The sequence below is a fragment of the Setaria viridis genome, chromosome 1, assembly GCF_005286985.2.
Source record: "Setaria viridis chromosome 1, Setaria_viridis_v4.0, whole genome shotgun sequence".
In the NCBI taxonomy this organism is placed as follows: domain Eukaryota; kingdom Viridiplantae; phylum Streptophyta; class Magnoliopsida; order Poales; family Poaceae; genus Setaria; species Setaria viridis.
In genome coordinates this window covers 30,442,966-30,463,537 of record NC_048263.2, presented here as the reverse complement: position 1 = coordinate 30,463,537, position 20,572 = coordinate 30,442,966, and the positions used below count along the sequence as shown (strand labels likewise).

Here is a 20,572-nt window from a genome sequence, read left to right as displayed (position 1 = left end):
GGGCAACCTTGAGCATGTTGTGTGTGATGAAGAAAAAGGAAGCAACGATGCGTATGTAACTCGCCCAACACCACAACGGCATTGGAAAATAGTATTCATGGACTCTTTACTTGCTCCACCAACGAAAGACTTGGTTCTCCGTTGAGTTGTTGTATGCAAACAGCTCCGGCAGAGAAGCTTCCTAAATCCAGCTGATACGAGCCATCTGACGGAGTAGGAGAAAAAAAAAAGTGGCCCCCGCGGCTCCTCCCCATCCAAAGGGCTAAAGTCCCAAGTTTTCCCCTTGAGTGGCTTGAGTGGCCGGTGGATGGCAACGGCAACGCGGGCTAGGCGAGGGCGGAGGACGATGGCAGTACGGACAAGGCAGGGACACAAGACGATGGCGGCACGGGAAGGCAGAGCGTGACAGGATGCGAAGGACGCACATAGCACGAGAATGGATGAGAGAGAGAGGTGTGTCGGTGTTTTATACCCAGCAACCTACCGAGGAATATCCCGTGGTAGTAGATTAGTTGGTCGGGGATCATCGGACCTGGAACTTGATGGTAAAAGTAAGGACACAAGACACAGATTTATACAAATTCGGATCGCCAGAGTAGCGTAATATCCTACCTCCTATTTTGGATGTTGTATATTGCACATTGCGCTTGGGTGTTGTTTAGTGTTGAGGATTTGGTCATCTGTTGTAGTTCTATGAGGTCTTCACCTACCGATCTAGAAACACATGCTCTCCTTTATATACTCCAAGGGCGGATTACTAGTCGGTTACAAGGAGTCCTAGTAGAATTACAAGGTATGAGTCCTAGTATTCTTCCTTCCTTGCGAGTATAGGGGATCTATCCCCGACAAGCCCTCGAGCGCTTCATAGTCGAATGCAGCAGTCTTTTAGTACTTTTTAGATCCTCGTTGAGCAGTAATAGTGCTCCTCGAGTACTTTGTCTGGCTGAATCTTCAAAGTTCTTCAAAGCTGCCATGAGGCTATGGTGTGCTCAAGCCCTTGATCATCTTGATTTTGTAATATTCATCTTTGCTGATATGGAGGGCGGCGAAAGTCACACTCCATATGAAGTAGCCCCTGAGCTTTAGGTTGAATCGAAAAATCAGGCTGGGGTCAATAAAATCTTAAATCTTCTTCCTTTGTCTTGAAAAAAATAACTACTTGGTATAGCTAATCAGCTTCCGAGCCTTGGAATGATTAATTAATCAATTCAAGTCTCTAGCGAGCTTTAGTCTTCACGCCAATCATCATTTGAGTAGTTTTGCGACATCCAGCCCCCGAGCTTATATGCCAGGTGAGCTGTAGGAGCCATGTTGAGTAGTTATTTGGCGCTTAGCCCCCGAGCTTGGAAGCTAGCTGAGCCATTGGAGATATTCCGAGTAGTAATTGATGCTTAGCCCCCGAGCCTAGGAGCTAGCGGGGCCATTGGAGGTATGTTGAGCGTCCTGGAGAGTCGTCGCCAAAGCTTGACCTGCAAAAAGAGATGCATACATTATGTAGCATATTTGTAGAATTTTTGAAGATACTACCAAAATTTATTCAATGATGAATGTAAACGTTGTGTGTTATGCTCTTGTTTCAACCATATTTCTCCCGAGTAGTTAGCCTATTACGTTTAGGCTCTCAGTCCCTATTTAGCCATTGTCACTGCGTGTGAGATCTTTATCTTATGTACGCGTACTGGCACTGCTGCTACGGAGATCTTTGTCTCGCGTCCTAGCGTTTAGGCATGATAGAAGATTCGAGGCTTTCACGGATTAAGGCATGTTCTGCTCGAGGAGATTAGTGTCCGCTAAGAGAAGATATTTAAAATAAGTAGTCGGTATTGCGACAAAAAGACTGCGATGCGCGTAAAGTAGTCTTTGAGACTTCTTTGCCTTTTGACGAGGAGAGCGCGTATTTGCCGCGCATAGGATTTGTGCCTTACTAGTGTGTAGCCGTTGTGAGCCTCCAGCACTCGATGCAACAAACTTTGTGGCAGAGCCTCCTAATTTAGTGTACGAAGCTTGTGACGGAGCTTTCAAAACTCAGTGCACCAAACCCATAGCGATAGCCTCCGTAATTCGATATACCAAGCCCATCGCTGTCGGTCAACATGCCCAAGAATAGTCGACGAAGTGTAGCTCTGGAGGGTAATTACCGTCGAGAGGTATACACAAATCACGGGTGGAAACGCGCCTTTAGTCCTGGTTGGATAGAGCCATAGATCCCAAAAATCCAACCGGGACTAAGTTTTCGAGATAAAAGGGGGTCCTTTAGTCTCGGGTGGTAAAGCCGGTTGGTACTAAAAAGGTTCAAAAAAATAAAAAAAAAAGGACCACCTGCCGCCCTCCGCCGCTACCGCCCGCCTGCGCCCACCGCCGCCCGCTCGCTCGCGCCCACCCGCCTGGAAAAGGAGGAGGAGGAGGAGGAGGAGGAGGAGGAGGGAGAGGAGCGCGTTGCACGCCTGCGGTAGATAAGAAAGGGGAGAGAGAGATAAGAAAGGGGTGATAAAGAAGGTAAGGTGGAGGGAGACCGCGTGAAAAGGTTCCGGTTGGGCGTTTAGTCCCGGTTGGTGTTACCAACGGGGACTAAAGGCCCCCCTTTAGACCCGGTTGGAATTACCAACCGAGGCTAAATCTTTAGTCCTGGTTGGTAGTTCCAACCGGGACTAGGGGGGTCTTTAGTCCCGGTTGGTGTTTTCAACCGGGACTAAACACCCCACCAGATTTCCTCCATTACAACCGGGACTAAAGGGGGCTCTTTAGTCCGGTTGATATTACCAATCGGGACTAAAGAGCCCATTGGAGGTGGCCTTCGGTGGCTCATTTTTGACCCGGGACTAAAGACGCTTTAGTCTTGGGTTCAAAGTCAACCGGGACAAAAGCTCCTATGAAAGATCAGTTCTCTACTAGTAAATAAGTACTCGACGCATTGGCCAATCATGCTGAAAACAAGCAAAAGAAAAAATTAATTATTAAAAAAGTGACTTAGCTTGATTCGTGGACGATTGTCGACGAAGCCGTGGCGTTCATCGATGAAACCACGGCTGTTGTTGATGAAGCCAACTAGTCGGAGTTGATTCCGACTAGTTTTCGACGGCATGAGGCTCTCCCTTGACTAGTTTTCTAGTCGAGACAAGTAGTTGAAGTAGTCGTTAGCGAGCCGGCGTAGACATCTTGCTCTTGCAGAAGTAGCCGATCGCATCGTTGGAGATTTGTTGGTATTGCCACGCAAGCTGGTCCTTCTGGTAGCTTTTTTGATGTGCGCATAGCTGAATACACCATTGATTTTCAGCGCCAAAGAGAACTGCGGTAGCTGTTTCTTTATTTTGATGCTTGACGTGCTTTTTCATCTCCGATTAACAAAGCCGGTCTCCGCTTCGGACTTAACTAAGGAAATCGATTCCCTGTAGGATTCCGTCTTGACGCCATCAAATTCTATTCCATCTCGATCTTGATGCTTGGAGATGATCAGCTGCAAGTGAATTGCTCCATTCCGCACTCTGTTTCAAATTCCAATTCAGCGAGAACAGATGCTAACTCGGAATTAGCCTGTCCGGCGACTTCACCTCGGACTCCGACGCCGATGCACACCGAGTCGTCGATTGGATGGGAGAACAGCATTCTTGTCTTGTAGAGTAGATTGATCGTGATGAGGTCCTTCAAGCTCGCCCGATGATCTCGACGATCACCCATACCTAGCGCGCCAGATGTTGATATTTTATACCCGACAACCTACCGAGGAGTAACCCGATGTAGTAGATCGGTTGGTGGGGGATCGCCGGACTTGGAACTTGATGGTAAAAGTGAGGACACAAGACACAGATTTATACAGGTTCGGACCGCCAGAGTAGCGTAATACCCTATGTCCTGCTTGGGGTGTTGTAATTGCACCCTACGCTTGGGTGTTGTTCGGTGTTGAGGATTTAGTCCTCTGTTGTAGTTCTATGAGGTCTTCGCCTACCGATCTAGGGACCCCTGCCCTTCTTTATATACTTCGGGGGCGGGATTACTAGTCAGTTACAAGAAGAAGTCTAGTAGGATTACAAGATATGAGTCCTAGTACGATTACAGTGGAATCCTAGGAGGAATCCGTCTTCTTCCTTCCTTGCGGGTACTAGGATCTATCTCCGACAAGGCGGGGGGAAGAATGTGAAGAAAAAAATGAGGGAATTATGGATATTTCACATTTTTAATCTATTTTAAACAACTAAGAGAAGCTATTTTACTAAACATTTTTCCAATCAGACAAATGAAACAATAAAATAATAAAATGTTCCACTATAGATGCTACCTACCAAAGGAGTCATAAAATTGGAAAACAGTTGTATCCACTAGCGGGGATAGGTGGGTTGCTCGGTGTGCAGTGGCGGACCTAGAAATTTGTCAAGACTAGGGCCAAATTTCATTAGCAAAACTACCCCATATATCATATGTCAAATAGCAAAAGTAGAGAGAAGGGTTCATATTTGATAAGATGCTTGAAATTATAATTCCCAGCTCTATATGCCTATACCACAAGAAGATCCATTTCCGCATCATACTAGTTCAAGGTGAATAATTTCTGTCACACAGCGACAAGCAGTACATACCAATAGGGCACGTGCACCGCAAGCGACTCATCGAACATTTGCAGCAAGCCATGATCTCTCGCACCGACCAGGAGAGCACGATGTTTCTCCAAATCGCTCTCCTCCGCCATCTCACGGTCGCGCGCGGTGCTCGTTCATCTCTCTCGTTGGCTCTTAACTCGCTCGCGCATAGAGGAGCCGAGGAGGAACGAATCACCAAGCTGAGCCGCCGATGGACGAGTGTGAGCAATCGACGAGGGCTCCGGGCATACGGCAAACGCGGCGCACCAGGCAGCTGCAGCGGCACCAGCAGGCAGCTGGTCGCGAATTGTCGTCGTGACACCGACCGAGGCAACTAGGCAAGGAAGTGTGTAAGCAGAAGCGTGTGGATTATCGACTTGCTGTGTCTTACTTGGTGGACTATGCCTATTATTTTTCTCCAAAACTAATGGCGATACAGCATGTTCCTGCGCCACGACTAGGGCCATTGCCTGGGTGGCCCTAGGCATGGGTCCGCCCCTGTCGGTGTGCACAGCAGCACAGGCACACCCAAACTTTGCAATTGTCATTAATCATTAGTTCTCGCATATGAGCTAAATTATGCCATATTTATGCACGGAGTACTATTGATTCCCGAAGGCCGAAGCTCACATGACAGGTACTAGAGGCAGTGTAGCCTTACCCTCCTACAAGCACTTGAGCAATGAACATAGCATTGTGCGAACCAACGAGCACTTGAGCATAGCATATTGCTGACCAATTTGGGATGCACACGTTAAATATTAATTTTTTCTTGCCAGTATGTGAGTACATAGTATAGAATTCGTTCTGATGACACACGTTAGATATATACAGCAGTCTTCTAATTAGTGACTCCAAAGAATGCGGTATTGGGAGAGGCCAAATACCATTCTTAAAATTATTAGAAAATGTGAAGTAGCAGTAACACATAATACATTCAGCCCAATGACAAAAGTAGGGAGGGATTGAGATGGGCTACTGGGGGAGGAGGCTGGTTTTGGCTGAAATGTGAAGAGGTGCGGCACCGGACGGTCGACACGTCGCCCCGACAGGTACGGTACGTGCGGCAGTCCCCCAACCTGGCCGCCGCAGCGCGCGAGAGATACCGCATGGCACTGTGCCATCTGTGCCACTGTGTGCCTCCGCCCCCTCCTGCCGCCCGTCGTCCGATTTGGCGCCGGAAAGGTCAGCATCCGCGCAGCGGGGGCACGCCACGGCGCCCGGCGCCTGGCGAGCCGGCAACACCTCGCGGCGCGCGCCGCGCGTAGGCCTACACGCGCACGTACGCTGGGCCCCTCGTCCCGCGTGGTGTGCCTGCCTGGCTGCATGCCCCTGCGGTACACAGTATCCGCTCCGCCTCCGCTCGGGCGAGGCGGGACACGGGCTCTACGCGTAGGCGTAGGCCTGCGGCCCCCTGCCGGCCGATGTGACAACACGTCGCCTGGGGATCCCCAACGAGGTTGGCTGCTGATGCTAGCGCCAGTGCCGCTGCCGCATGCATGGAGGATCTGAGGTGACATGCACGTAGCCCTCGGCATTCATTCGGGCGTAGCCGTTTCTCGCAATCAATGCCTGTCGCGGGATTTCCATCGATGGCGTCATCGGTGAGCACGGGAGCACGGGCTGGGCCGTGCCGCCTGTCAGACGACAGGGCTGGGGAGGAGGAAGCAGACGTGCACGCCGTGGGCGCAGGGAAACTACTAGAGCTGTACAGCACTCGGAAAAAAAACATAGTTCTCCACGTAGCGGTGGAAAATTTTGTTTCCCTTGACGTTTAATTTTTTTGTTTTTTTTCCTTGATACTTCCGTGGCATCTGTTAGATCATTTCGTTAAAATACACCGTTGAACACGTTTTATGATCAAAGTACCCCTAACCTCCCATGACGTCCCGAGGCGACGGGCACGCCGTGCACGAGGCCAGCGTAGGGGCAGGGGCAGCCTTGCCTCTGGATACCCTGGGTTCCTGCCTGCAGCTTTGATTTGATTTCCTATTGTGGTCGGTCTGTTCTTCAGCTCCCGTTCATTTTGTTATGGCTCTTCCATGAGATCCTACATGCTGCTTTTCTCCTTGGTGTATGGATATCTTAGGTGTTTGCAAGATAAGCTTTTATTATCTCCAATATGCGCTGACACTGGTGTATGGATACCCTGTATGCGTGGACGCCAGTGAGGACGATGCTGTGAAAACTTGGCAAACATGCCCAGCACTCTGCTCCATATCCTATTATTATCTCCTTGATGAAACTAGCATATGCATATGAACACAGGTTTTTGAGTTTGTTTTGTTTGATTTCATAACATTTGTTTCAGGATTTGAGTTCAAAATCACGAGCAAAGTGTCACATTGCACCCCTCTGCCAATACTGCTTCAGTTAGATACCCATATAGTCATTCTTTTAGTCCTCAAACATTAGATTACTCCAATTGTGTTTTGTTCAGTCGATGATCTCATGTAGAGGGCCTAGGTGTATGGATACCCTAGGTGTTTGCAAGACAAGCTTTTTACATTCACACAATTAAGTTTGTTCCAATTTTGTATGTTCACTATTTAATTTCTTATCGCTCATGTAGAGGGCCACCAAAGAAGAAGAGAAAGACTACCAAATCATCCGAGACAAGCATTGTGCCTTTTCAAGGTGATGAACTACTAGCATCATCCATGTCTTTTCCACCTAGGTTAGTAGTGATGAACACTTATGCTCATGCTTACATAATAACCCGCCATGAATTATTCTAAGTACCTTCTCATTGTAGCCAAAGCCTGGAATCTGCAACTGTGAGAAAGGGAAAATCTGCCAACTCAGCATCTATAGGCTCCAAAAGGTAATGTCCAACTGTTTTTTATTTCTGAATTTTTAGTGCCACTGCTGTTTCTGAATATTATTTCTGCATGTTTGTAGGTCAAGAAGTGGCTCAAATCAGCTTGAGCCCATTCCTATGTCTAGTGAGCAAACATCTCAGCAAACAATTGCACCTGTGAAGGCAAAGGCCAAAAGGAAAAGTAAGCAACCAACTAAAAAACAAGGAAAGAATCTGGTGCTACCATTTGACAGTCCAACAATGTGCACAAGACCCGGCTAGTCCTGCAATGAGCACAAGAAGTAAACAAAGGCTTAGCTTATGATTTGCATATGCCTTTCTTTGAATCAAATGTGGTGCATGTGAACCTATTGTAATGTTGGCTTGGTTATGTGTGTATGTGAACTTGATTGTAAGGTATGCATGTGAACCTTTCTGTAGGTTTGAATTGCTCATGTGAACCTAATGTATTGTTTGAAATTATCACCTTTTGTGCATTGTTGATGTTGGATTTTGGAATGAGAGGATCAACTTTTTATTTCTATTTAATATTTATGGATGGTTCATGTTCAAATCTAAGAAAAATTAAACAAGAAAATTATGTGCACATGTATACTTACTAGAACTTAATGCGGCTGCTTGATGAGCAAAAATGTCTTTTTAGGTTAGAATGTGCAACTGTATGGATCATATTTCACTAGAAAAGATGAGGGGTAAAAATATCTTTTTAGGTTAGACTTAACAGCAGATCTGATGGAAGTGCTATGAAAGGAACCAAAGAAAAATTTGGATGTGACAAAATTTTTCAGTGCCACAGGGAACTCGATTTTTTCGAGTGCTATACAGGGAACAAGTAGAGAGTACTATCGATTGAAAATCCTGCTCAGTGCTCACGGATGAGGGATCACCGGATCAGCCAGCCATTTTAGCGAAATTCTGTCACTAGCCTTACGAGTTCAGATATACGAATCTTTAGTGGACGAAACCTGCGGACAGACTCTGGCCCCTAACTGAGCCACGTCATCAGTTTCTCCTAACCGTTGGATCTCAAGCATCCTTTAGACCAACCGGTTATATACGTCAGGCAGAGGCGCTAGGTCTGGATCCTTCGCGTGGGCTCGATGTGCTTCCTTCACGCGAGCAAACACATGAACCGCGCGTTGGCCGCCCCATTCCCATCATCACCCCTTGCGAGCGCTTTCGCAGCCGATGCAGCACACCCTCGGGTGCGGCAGATTCGCACTGGCGGCGCCCGCGCCGTCTTATGCACATGATATTGTGGAACCTTTGGACCACTAACGGGCGACGGGGCCGGGAAGGGTCTCCGGCACGATTCTTCCGAGTTGGCGCGCCATGGCTGCACTGCCTGTGGTCACATCACCACGGCGGTCGTGCCGGTGCCTTCCCGTGCAGGGCGCCCCCGGCCACGACCGTATCATCAGCCCTTTGCCGAAGTCGTGATCGCCGGTGAAACCTTGCCAGAGACGAGGAAGAAAACACGAAACCGAACGCTTTGAACACAAGCAATAGGTGCCGCTCAAAACCACAGCATCTTGTGACTCGATATTGCAATACAAAGGAACTCAACAAACTTGGCCGTGGTCCATGATCACCACGACGGCGCGCACGCCACGCACCCGAAATAGCAGCGTCATCCCACGACTCGGATATGTCGGCACTGCCGCGCCCTCCATCCCCATCGAAGCGCATGCCTCGCCCGCCATGCACAGCCAGCGCAACTATGACGACCTGCAGGCGCTATAGCAGCCTCTTTAGGCGGAGCAGGAGGTCCGAGGCACCAGCTGATAGAGGAAAACACCATTCACTACATCAGCTACGGCCGAGAATGAACACGGGTTCGTAACCATCAAGTGGTTCTCAAGATGCTCACCGTGTTGTTGTAGCCTTGTAGGTGAGAATAAAAGTTGGCAATACGGGTCGACGGTGAGGTCCAATCGTCCGAGGCGGCGGCAATGGAGGATGCTCTCCGAGTTTCCTTTGCTATTCCCACGAAGAACAAGAGAGAGAAAGAGCAACAGAGATGAACGGAGAGCTCGAGCTTAAGCCGAGGCCCAGGTACTCGACAGGAGTTTATTGTGTGTCTACGAGAGAGAGGATTGGCACTCTGCAGGTCGATGCCAGCTCCTGCCTACGTGTCGCCACCGTCCGAAGCGGTGCACTAAGGCTCCCGTTGGCACGGCTACAGCAACACGCATTATTTAGCACTCTGCATTACTGTAGCACGAACTCGGAATGGATATTGAGGTCTTAAAATAAACTGGGAAGGAGGTGAAGCTCAAAAAAGTGGCTCCACCTGTTACAGGACTGCTACAGTTGTGAAGCCAAAGCCCCCTAAACCATACCAAACGAGCCCTAAGAACGAACAGAGAAGACATTTAAAGCAACAAAATAGAGCTCGACCACCTGTCCTAATTAAGTCTGGAAATTTCAGATCAACTAGCTATTTACGTACTGTTAATTTAATTAGTAGATGGTCACTATTTTCTCTTAAATTCTGTCAGTATATAGAAGAATATGTATATACTACTTGGTAATCATATGCAGATATGCCCTTCAGGTGTCTTAGTAGCATTTCTTTATGGAACTTCAAACTATACTATGACTGTCACACTGTAAAACATTATGTTCACTTAGATATTTTGGGGAAAGATTAAAATAAGAAAATGACATCTTTTTGGGTTAAAACTTGGCAAACCTATTCAATGCTGTATGCCTGTATACACATCCAAATGATAGCATATGTTCATTAGGATTCTGAACATATTTTAAAATCTGTTTGAGAAATTAAGCATATTAGGAGGTTGTTTTAAAATAAGTTAATAACAAATGAAGTCCAAAAATAGTTGAAACTTTGGATGTGTAGCAACCAATGTAGAAATCTCCCGTTTCAACTCTAAACTATTTGCTTTCTAAATGAGGTCACGTATTATCAATGATACATCATCAATTTTCCCTGTCGGATCTGAAACATCGTTTAGATCAACCGTTTACACCAGGGCACAATACTATGATGATGTTTTGCAGGAAAAGGCATTTCAATTATCATTATGGACCGAAGAGTTTTTTGAATTAAACTAGCAAAATGCCCGTGCGTTACTAGGTAAAATATTAATTGTGTTTTTCAAACTAATGATATTTTTATTATCATCACTAAATTTTTATTCCACTTATTGGATGTCTGCACATATAATAGAAAACCACTTCCTTCAACTCAAATACCCATTAAATTAAAATATGTTTTATTCAAGCAATAGAGTTAAATCAAACTCCGATGGCCACCGATGCGGGCTCTTTAGTCCCAGTGGTTAATATCAATTGGGACTAAAGAACCCATTTAATCCTGTTTGTAAAGTCCAATCACCCTCGGGAATCTGATGGGGGCATTTTGTCCCGGTTACAACTACCAACCGGGACTAAAGGGGGTATTTATTCCCAGTTGGTGTTTCCAACACTTTCTCTCCTCCCTCTCCTTAATTCCAGCACCCAGGCTTCCTCTTCTTAATTCCAACACCCGCATGCCTCCTCTCCTCCTTCCTCCGACCCCCACCTCCTCTCCTCCCTCTCCTTCTCCTCCGCCGGATCTGACCAACCCCCACTCCCTCTCCCCCAACCGACTCCTCCGCCGGATCTGACCAGCCCCCACTCCCCCCACTCCCTCTCCCCCAGCTGGGGCGAGTGGCACGAGCGAACGGGGCTGGGGAGGCGGCTCTAGCACCGCCAAGGCGGCTTAGGCGCGGCCGGGCGGGGCAGCGTGGCGGGCGGATGGCCGGGGCTGAGGCTGGGACGCCTTGCAACTAAAGCCCTTGGACGGACGAAAAATAGAGGAAGAAGCCTTACTTGCTTTAATATTTTGATGAATTAATATTTTGAATTGAATTGATAGAGAATAGTACGTATAATCCATCATAAAAATAGTGTACTAATACTATGCACAAGTTGTCCAGGCCAGGCCAGCTCAAGTTGGCGCGGCAACGCCGCGCCCCCATGCTTTCTAGTAACAAGCTAACGGTAACAGGTTCCTAGACGTTAACCATGCTGTCATGCTGCCGAAGTTCTTCTCTGAAGCTCCATCTATATCCTGATTGCTGACATTTTCAAATTAAAACCGCACAATTCAACAACAATGGAACAGCAGCAACCTTGTTTCAGCTAATAACAATGTTCCCGGAAGAACTACAAGCGCCATTACTCTGAAAAAAAAACTACTCAACCTACAAGACTACACTCTCAACACTCTAACCTCTCCCCTTGCCATGACTTAGCAGCTAGTCTTAGTAATGTACCGCATAGTTGTCGATGCCCGTCCACCTCGCAATTGCAGCAGCAAGGAATGAACACACCAGCATTCCTGGAAAACAAGAGGTGAAGGAAATGAGCACATGCGGTGAACCAGCTACGCTTAAGAACACAGAAGCGAATGTAGCCAAGCACTTATGAATAGGATAGCATGCCGGAAGATTACAAGCACTGAGGGAGCAAGACAATATCGCTAACCTGACCATCACTTCTTATTTATCAGATTCACGGGACTCCACCAGTACATAGACAGGCTTTCCATTGAGCTTGTAGAAATTCTGCAGGGAAGTTGCTACCTCGGTTAACCAGTTTGAATCCGCTTTCTAGATCAATGAGTTTGAAATTTGAAGCAACAAAAATGCATGTTCTATTGCAAATTACTAATGTCGCCAGTTACTGAAATAGAATTAGATCAACTGACAAGCAGAAGTGAGTGGCTGCTGCTGCTAGCCTGCTACTCGTTGCAAATGTCTCAGCTTTTATTTATCCTGAAACCCTACAGGATCGCAATCCTGAAACCATGGTACAGGATGCAGGATTGCAGGCAGTAATAGCATCCTTCACCCACAACTTGTACCACAACAGAGGGGTGTGCCCCCATGCTATAAACCTATAACAAAGTAATATGGCCGAATGAAACGGGTGCAATGCAAGTAGTACCTTCTACAGTTTTTATTTAGACAATCACAGACAATGCACATCCAAATCTTAACTAGTCATGTCTATGGTCTATGGATGCCCTGCTGGTACAGATATTAAGTATCTTAGATGTCGGGAACAGAGCAGAAATGGTCATGTTGATCGTACTTATATAACAGTTAATAACAAGGCAAGTTGTTCCTGGACGCTGGACATAACAAAACCATTGGCTGCACAATCTATAAAGCTACAATAACACTTAACAGCTAGTAGTATCAAGCCTATGCTGCAGACAGTATCTAAATAGTGTACTGCTCCCTTCATCCCAAATTACTTTCATTTTGACTTAGATACATATCTAGGTGCATAATAAAGGCTACGCATCTAGAAAACCCAAAACGAATAGTAATTTGGGTCGGAGGGAATACATTACAGTGCCACTGACTGAAACGTTTCATAAGCAAAATACTGCAGTAAACAGGTGATTTTGCCTGTCTGTACTCCAGATAGTTGTGAGTCCAACAATAATACCTTAAATTTTGGAAGCCCAATGAGACATGCGCACTCGACCACCTCAGCTCCAGCACGTTCTGGAAAGCAAATTGTGTTAACGCTGAGAATTATAAGCTAAAATATAGATTTTCTTTTTTTGCCTCAAGATGTAAGCTATACAGAAAAGTAAACCTACGCCAGTCTTGTACAAGATAAAATCGATCTATATAAAATGTCATGAGAAAGCACGTTTGATGGCAAGACTAAAACAACATAACTAACTACAGATAGTTATCAGCTGGGTGTACTTGATTCTGTGAATAGGACAATAGGAGTAGTCATACATGTATTGTCAAAATTCAATTTCTGACTGGAAATGTACTACCAAAATAAAATGTTTGTAATGATTAAGATATAAAGAATGTCTTAAAAAACATTTTTCAATCTTAAAGGCTAAAAGTAAAAGAAACAAATCATAAATGCTCTACCCTTATCCCTAGTTGGTGCAGACTACTGACATTAGCACATTAAAAGCCCAGCATTACTAAGTCACGGTACTGACATTGGCAAAGTTCGAAGACAAGCAGTACTGGATAATTTGATGCTGTGCGGAACTGACATGCACTGATGCTGTGATTCAGAAGAGGTTGCTATGATGTCACAGGTGCATGATGCACAATTGAAAAGCTTAACTGTTACAACTGGACCATGAATAATGTGACGTGAATGAGCAAACAGAAACATACAATTTAAGTTTCAGACAAAAAAATGTATTAATTGCAAGATATAGGAGTACTTTACTATGGATTTCTTACATTACTCTATACTCTGTAACTTCTATTGGCTACTAATTAACCATCATGTATACTTTGCATGCATGGAAGCATTGGTCAAAAAATGTTCCAATGCATAAATTGGATTTCTTACATTACTCTATACTCTATAACCTCTATTGGCTACTAATTAACCATCATGTATACTTTGCAATTTTGCATGCAAGCATTGGTCAAAAAAGTTGTTTCAATGCATAAACTTGAGGTAGTAGATTAGATACGTACCAAGAAGCCTAATCGCGGCACACAGTGTCCCACCGGTAGCAACCAAGTCATCAACGATGATCACATGCTCTGCAGGTTCGATGGCTCCAACGTGCATCTCTAAACAATCAGTCCCGTACTCAAGCACATATTTCTCGGATATCACCTCGCCTTCCATGTTTGCAAAAGCGAATGTCAGCACATGTTGATTACTGTATAACAAACTTTGTTTAACTAGCAAGCCATTTAGAACCACACTTTGGGTAAGTAGTGGCTCTGCGCAGCATCTCTTGGAGTAATAGAACATGTGAAAAGAGCAGAAAGATCTCGTTTAAAAGTCCGATGCATTTTTAATACCCTATCATGGGCTGCATGCACAAAAGGAGCAGGCGAGAGCAACAACTTTGGTGTCAGAGATTATGGGCAACTGCCGTACTTTTACTGCCTGCTAACCAAATCTGCTCACTAAACTTACTTAACTAGGGTGTCACCACCACAAGCTAGCCATTATAAAAGCAACAACTGGCTATAAAGTATGGAAAATGAATCCAGAAAGCAGGATCTTCAAGAAATCTCACCTGGGAGCTTCCTAGGCTTGCGCAGCGGTATGAACTTGGCGCCTATGGCCAACGCAATTGCCGGGCCAAATATGAAGCCCCTGGCCTCAATCCCTGGGGGAATGCAAAGTAAACATGCACAACACCATGTCAGAAAGAAAGAGTGCAAAACCTGAATGCGAGCATGAATGGCCAGACACTGCCAAGTAATTTGACTGACAAAGACAGTAGAGCAAAAGATGGTGTGCCACATAAGCAGCAGCAGCACCACATTAATCCATAAAAGTGTAGCATACTTTTAATATTTTTAGTGTGTAAAAAGGAAAAAGAAAGGCCGGAAGGAAACAAAATGAAATTCAGGGAAACAAAGGCCGCAGAAGCGGCCAGAGTATCCAACAAGCAACAGAGCGAAATCCCACAAGCAGTACTTTGCAGCGAAAACGACAGCGGATCGGGCACATGCCGCGTGACATCAGGGCGCGCCACCACCAGCAGAGCCAATGACGGGTCGTACCCCACGCCCTCCGCGCCCCCACCACCGCCCGATCCCGTGCCCCGGCGCCCGCGCCCGTCCGATTCACCGCGGTCCCCTCACCCCCGGGGCCGCGCCACGCCCGGCCCGGCCGGACGCTGCCGCCCCGCTTGGCCATGGCCCCTGCCGCGAGACGTGATCCGGCCGTGGCAGGCGAGAGGCAGGCAGGGGGCCTGGCTGGCCTCCTCGTCCTCGGCTCCGCCTACGTGCCGTGCGCCACCCCCGATACGCTATTGAATGCGGCAGATTCCGGGCAAGGCCGCGCCGCGGAAAAGCCTGGAAAGGCGCGCCCGCGTCATGTGCCCGGCCCGGGGACGGGCGGGGAGTACGCTGCATGCCTGCGCCAAACATTCTGCCACGCACGCCCGCCGCGCGGACTCGACTACTCGCCGGCTCAGGCCTCCTCCAATGGTAGGAGGAGCACCTAGCTCACGCATCATCCTCACGTATTCCTGAAGTACGTTAGATCAAGATAGCTATTCTCTCCTATTAAAATATATTTTTTTTATGAGCTAGCAAGACAGGAGGATGCCTCATGCATGCACGCTGGCTGGCAGCGCCAAGCGTACACTCAACCTACTCCACCACTACACCGGCAAGCAAGTAGTCAAGAAGAGGAGGTGCTCCACGACCATGGCCCATGCACGCGCGAAGGGCCGGCATGGCAGGGACAGGGCACGGCGATCTCCCTCGCTCGCACGCGCACGGCCGTGTGGAGGAGACAGGGGCACAGCGCGGCACATTTATTATCGGGTTCCGGCTTTAGCAGTGGAGCTTTGCACCTGACCTTGACGGACGGATGGATAATTACCGGCAGCCGAGCTGGTCGCGACGCAAATCCAGCGAAACAGTAGCGTGGGGGAGGATTATTGCGGGCGATTATGATATTGTTATCGTCTCGAGGAAAGCCGAGTTGCGACGGGCTTGTGGGCGAGAAAAAGGCGCAGGAGGGAGCAGGCGCGAGGGGGCGCCAGACGGACCCGGTGGCGGGTGAGGTTGCGGGTTCGCGCGGCGACAAAAGCGCGGGGGAGCAAAAGGACCAGGGGAGATCTCCCCCCGAGATTTTACGGAATCTCAGAACTCTGCCCACAGCTCAGCTCCCCGCCCGCCCGCGGCTGCACCTGCACGCGCGCAGGACAGCGACGTGCCGACTCCACCCTGGCCTGGCGCGGCCGCCGGAGACTAGTCGACGCCGATGTCGGCAGAGTCGCAGAGAGGAGGGGAGCGGGGTATCGTGGATTACCGGCGACGGCGTCGATACCCATCCCGCGGTAGCGCTCGACGAAGAGGTCGACGGCGTCCTTGAACACGCCGGGGCGCAGCAGCAGCGTGGTGATGTCGTTGAACATGATGCCTGCACCACACGGCGCATGCATGCACGCAGAAGAGGGAGCAGATGGATCAGCGTTGCAAGCAAGCAAGGAGCGGAATTTATCGGCCGGGGGAGGAGGCGAAGCAGAGGAACGGGCGCGGACCTTCCTTGGGGAAGTGGGGCACGACGCGGATGGCGTCGGAGATACCCTGCAGCCGGGGGTCGGCCGCCGCCTCGGCCACAGGCGCCGTCGCCTCGGCCACGACGGCAGCGGCAGCGGCAGCGGCGCGGCCGTTCTCCTTGGGCTGCTGCGGCTGCGGCTTGGCGTTGGTAGCGGCCTCCATCACGCTGACGGTGTTGCAGCTGGCCTCCTCACCCATTAGTTCCTCTCCCTCTCGCTCGGCCCTCCTCTCTCGCTGGCTCTCAGCTCGTTCGGTCCAACCAAGCAGCTCCTCCCCCTCCCCCTCCTCCTCCTCGACCCAGCCTTTATTGTTGCTCGCTGGACTGGTGCGCCCGCGTGTATATATATCCCGAGCAGAGCAGAGCAGAGCAGCCGAGCAGGGGAGGCGAGTGGCGGGCGGGGCGAAGTGAGCTGGGCAGCGTTTATTATCCTTGGAAACAAGCGCCGGGGGGCTCTCCTTTCTCGCTCGCTCGCCTCGGCCTCGCCTACCCTCCTCTGTTTATAAAGAGGGCGGAGCCGGAGGGCAGCGCTGCCACGCCAGGCTACTGCGCCACGCTCGTGTAGGTCTCTACTGCGTGACTAGCGCCACAGGCGCACACGATCTCTCACACCCTCTCTGTGTGCCCCGCCCTACTCGCACAGTTGTACGCGACAACGTGAGCGAGGCCAGCCGGGGGAGCGTCCCCTCTTTCTCTTTTGGTGAAAAGCTGCCCCTCCTAGCCCTGCCTTTCGCTCCTGTAGATGACAGAGCCTAGCCGTTTCGAGCGAGGAAAGGGAAAGAAAACGGGGCGCGCGCGGCCGTATAGCCCGTAGCGCTAGCCAAGTGGCGTAGGCGCTGCTCCACTTGGCAGGCATGCTAGCCACCTCGCTAGGCGCTAGCCACCGGACCGCACCGCGCTCCGGATTTCGCTTGTGGGTACAGTGGGCACGGCACGGAACAGCATCCATCCTTTTTTTTTTTTACCCTCGCCCACGCCCACGCTTCCGGCGTCCGTTTCCTCCGGGATTTCGCTGGCGGGTACAGGTCCGGCCAGCCGGCCACCGCGCCGCGTCGGAACTCGCGGCGGCAGAGCCGGGGTGAGGATCCGATGCCTCTGCCTGCCTGCCTGCTGGCTGGCTGCCGCTGCCGTGCCGCGCGGCGGTGGTGACCGTACTGCGGCGTCGCTTGGCTGCTGCACTAATGGCACCCACCCCCCGCGCGTTGCTCCGTCCAGGTCTCCGGGCATCACCGTACCGGTTGTTGGTTGGGATGCTGGCGCCGCGCGGCCTACGCGCTCACGGCTCACGCTGATCACAAGCGATCAGCACCGTCTTGGCACTACGCCAAGTCGCCAACACAGGTTACGCCAAGGCGAGGAGGTCGATTGGTCGATCGCCGTGTCCGCCGCTCGTTGGCCGCGTAGTAACGTCTCTGACTCGGGCTTCTCCCGTCCCATCCTAGCGGGTGCGGGAAATATTTGCGATTCCGACGGAGCAAGACGCGCCGGGGGGAAAGATGATCCGTCGTCGCAGCCAAACTGGTCCCGATTTGGACATGGGCTTGTTTCGAACAGAATCCCCGGATCGAATCGTTTAAGAAATTTACTTGTTACGCAGAGTCACGGTTATGGCCGCGGCGTAAAAGGTCACGCTTCTTAGAGCGACGGACGGGAGTGATTTTACGGGCGCCGGAGATCTTACCGGGGAGTAACAGCCAGGCACCGGATACATGCCACCGTACTGCATTTCTGTCGTGGTACTCTGTCGATCTCTACCGTGTAACTGTAGCGGGCAATGTGTGTGTGCCAGATCGAGTCAGTACCAAGCGGTGACTGCGAGCGGCAGCTACAGTATCAATGGAGGTAGACGCTAGCCAGGGGGCCGGCCGGGGACGGGGAGCGCCAGAGCGGGGGTGCGGCGGACCCAGTGTGGTCGCAGCGCCGCTGCCACGGGGATTGCACGAGGACAGGATCGCGTCAGCGATTCAGGAGAGCAGCCCGGTTTGTACGTCTCCAATTCCACATGGTTTCAGCGTCCTTCGATGAAAAGACCTGTAGTGTAGCGGTTGGTACTGCTCCGGACTCTTAATGCAAGTAAATGTTAAATATTGAGATGGGTTTGTCAACATAAAACGGAAAAAGTTCATTTTACTCCCTCCAGCCTATTTACTTTGTCCACCTCACCCCTTAACCTATATGTTGGCTCAATTATCTCTTCACCTATTAATTCTGGATCAAATTACCCCCTAAGCAATATTTCCATCATAATTTGCCTATGTGGCATTGTTATGATCGAGTCAATTCACGTCTGAGGTCACTAAGCAGTATGATAAAGACCGCAAGAGCTGAGTCACCAGATTAAGCCGATCTATCAGTCGTGTCCTAAGCTATAGCCACCCGGACGACCGCGATGCCCTTCCTGGCAGCGCAGCCTTGCCACACGAGCGTGCGGAGGTTGCCGGCCATGGCCTCCACCTCATCCTTTGATATCCTCTGGAACGACAGCGTCGGGAGGGGTACGAACTGGCGATCCTTGAGCCGCTCGTGTCGCTGTTGAAGGTAGCCTGCTTTGCTCACCCTGACCATCACCACCACCTCTGCGGCGGCAACGCTCTCGATGACGACAACCATGCACCGCTTGCTCTCACTCGCCCTGCAGTCCAGCTGCGTTGATCGGAATCTAGTGGAGAGCTCGTCACCACGTGGCTGGGCATCTTTTTTGGATGATGTGCCGGCGACGACGGCCTTCTTAACGTTTGGCTTGACTTGGGAGCTAGAGAAGCTGGTCTCGAACGCGGCTAACGCTGGGGTCATCTGAGGATGGAAATGATGAGTTGCTCGATCTCGACCTTGGCAACGGCGGCGAGCTCCGACTGCGACTGCGGCAATGGTTGGCCGCCTCTGAGGGCGCCCTGGCACTAGTGCACCTGCGCTCGCTTGAACATGGCGACAAGAGCATTGGACAGCACGGGCACTGTCTAAAACATACGGTGGCATTTTATCTGTGCAAACTGAACTGATGAAACAAAACATCAGCAACGTTTTGGAAGATCGATTTCAGGCTCTAGTGGGCGATGGACTTTGCGGCTTGGCGTGCGCTAAGGTGGGCGCGGACGGATAGGCGTCAGTGCGTACTTCGTTTGGAGACATGCAGCTCGGCTCATTTTTTCTGGCTCGATGGCGTTGCACTTGTCCATGTCAGACTGTTTTGTTTGGTCTCAAACGTGAATTGACTCGGTCAAAACCATGCCACATAAGCAAATTATGATGAAAATCCTTCTTAGGGAATTTGATCCAATATTAATAGGTGAAGGGATTAAATTGAGCCAATATATAGGTTAGGGGATGGGGTGGACAAAGTAAATAGGTGGAGGGAGTAAAATGGATTTTTTTTCCAAACAAAACCTCTCCAAAACACATCAAAACGTGAACAAAACAAAGGTGCAATTGCTTTAGCCTATGTTTCCGTTGTATGACGACAGCTCTCTTTGGTGCAACCATTGCTACATTTCGTACAACTGTTATTGCACGGGTTGACGGGCACAACATCTCCAAAGATCCGAAGAACCTGTTAGAGAGAGTAAGAGCTCGTTTGGTGGGGCTCCAGCTCCGGCTCCAATCGCGGCTTCTGCTGGAGCCCTACCAAAGGGCAGCATCACAAATAGCTCCGCGAGTGGAGCATCCACGGAGCCGGAGCCCTTTTTGTACTGCCGAGGAGGAGTCAAAAATAGTGGCTCCTCCTCCTCTTCCTTGGGAAGGGTCTACAGGAAAAGCCGTTTTGCCAAATGTTTTTTTAAAAGGAAGAGCCAGAGCCGAAGAAACCACTCCACTAGAGGAGGCAGAGCCGGAGCCGTTTTCAGAGGAGCCACACCCTACCAAACTAGCCCTAAAGCTAGCGCTGTTCATGGATGGAGCACGTACGCACACGATCACCACCGTCGTCCTGGCCGCGCGCAAACCTCATCCATGCATCTGCACCCGCCTTTCCCGATCCACGGACGTGAACGGCGCCGAATCGCCCCGACACCCCGTGCAAATCTTTTGCGGCAGATGCGTATGTGTTCATCGGCAACTAGTAAGAAAAGCGCCGGCGTCACTTTTCCGGAGAGGGCCAGGGTCATAGCATGGACATGGAAAAAAGCTGCAGCCAGGCCCC

General features: G+C 49.8%; 1 protein-coding gene across 1 annotated transcript; it reads right to left on the bottom strand.

Annotated features, from left to right (window-relative positions):
• Positions 1-11,505: 11,505 nt before the first annotated feature.
• LOC117833065 (adenine phosphoribosyltransferase 4) lies at positions 11,506-16,921 on the bottom strand. The gene is made up of 7 exons (XM_034712442.2): positions 16,421-16,921; positions 16,189-16,299; positions 14,435-14,527; positions 13,878-14,027; positions 12,859-12,917; positions 11,887-11,966; positions 11,506-11,740 (listed from the first exon to the last, which is right to left on the bottom strand). Exons 1-6 carry the CDS (start codon positions 16,635-16,637, stop codon positions 11,901-11,903), a joined length of 696 nt encoding a protein of 231 aa, XP_034568333.1. The 5' UTR covers positions 16,638-16,921; the 3' UTR covers positions 11,506-11,740; positions 11,887-11,900.
• Between the last annotated feature and the right edge of the window lie 3,651 nt (positions 16,922-20,572).

Coding starts and splice junctions, on each gene's coding strand:
- LOC117833065 (XM_034712442.2), bottom strand. CDS start 16,637: ATGGGTGAGGAGGCCAGCTGCAACACCGTCAGCGTGATGGAGGCCGCT. Junction 14,028..14,434: donor CAAGCCTAGGAAGCTCCCAG/GTGAGATTTCTT, acceptor CAAACATGGAAG/GCGAGGTGATATCCGAGAAA. Junction 12,918..13,877: donor TGCCGCGATTAGGCTTCTTG/GTACGTATCTAA, acceptor TTTGCTTTCCAG/AACGTGCTGGAGCTGAGGTG.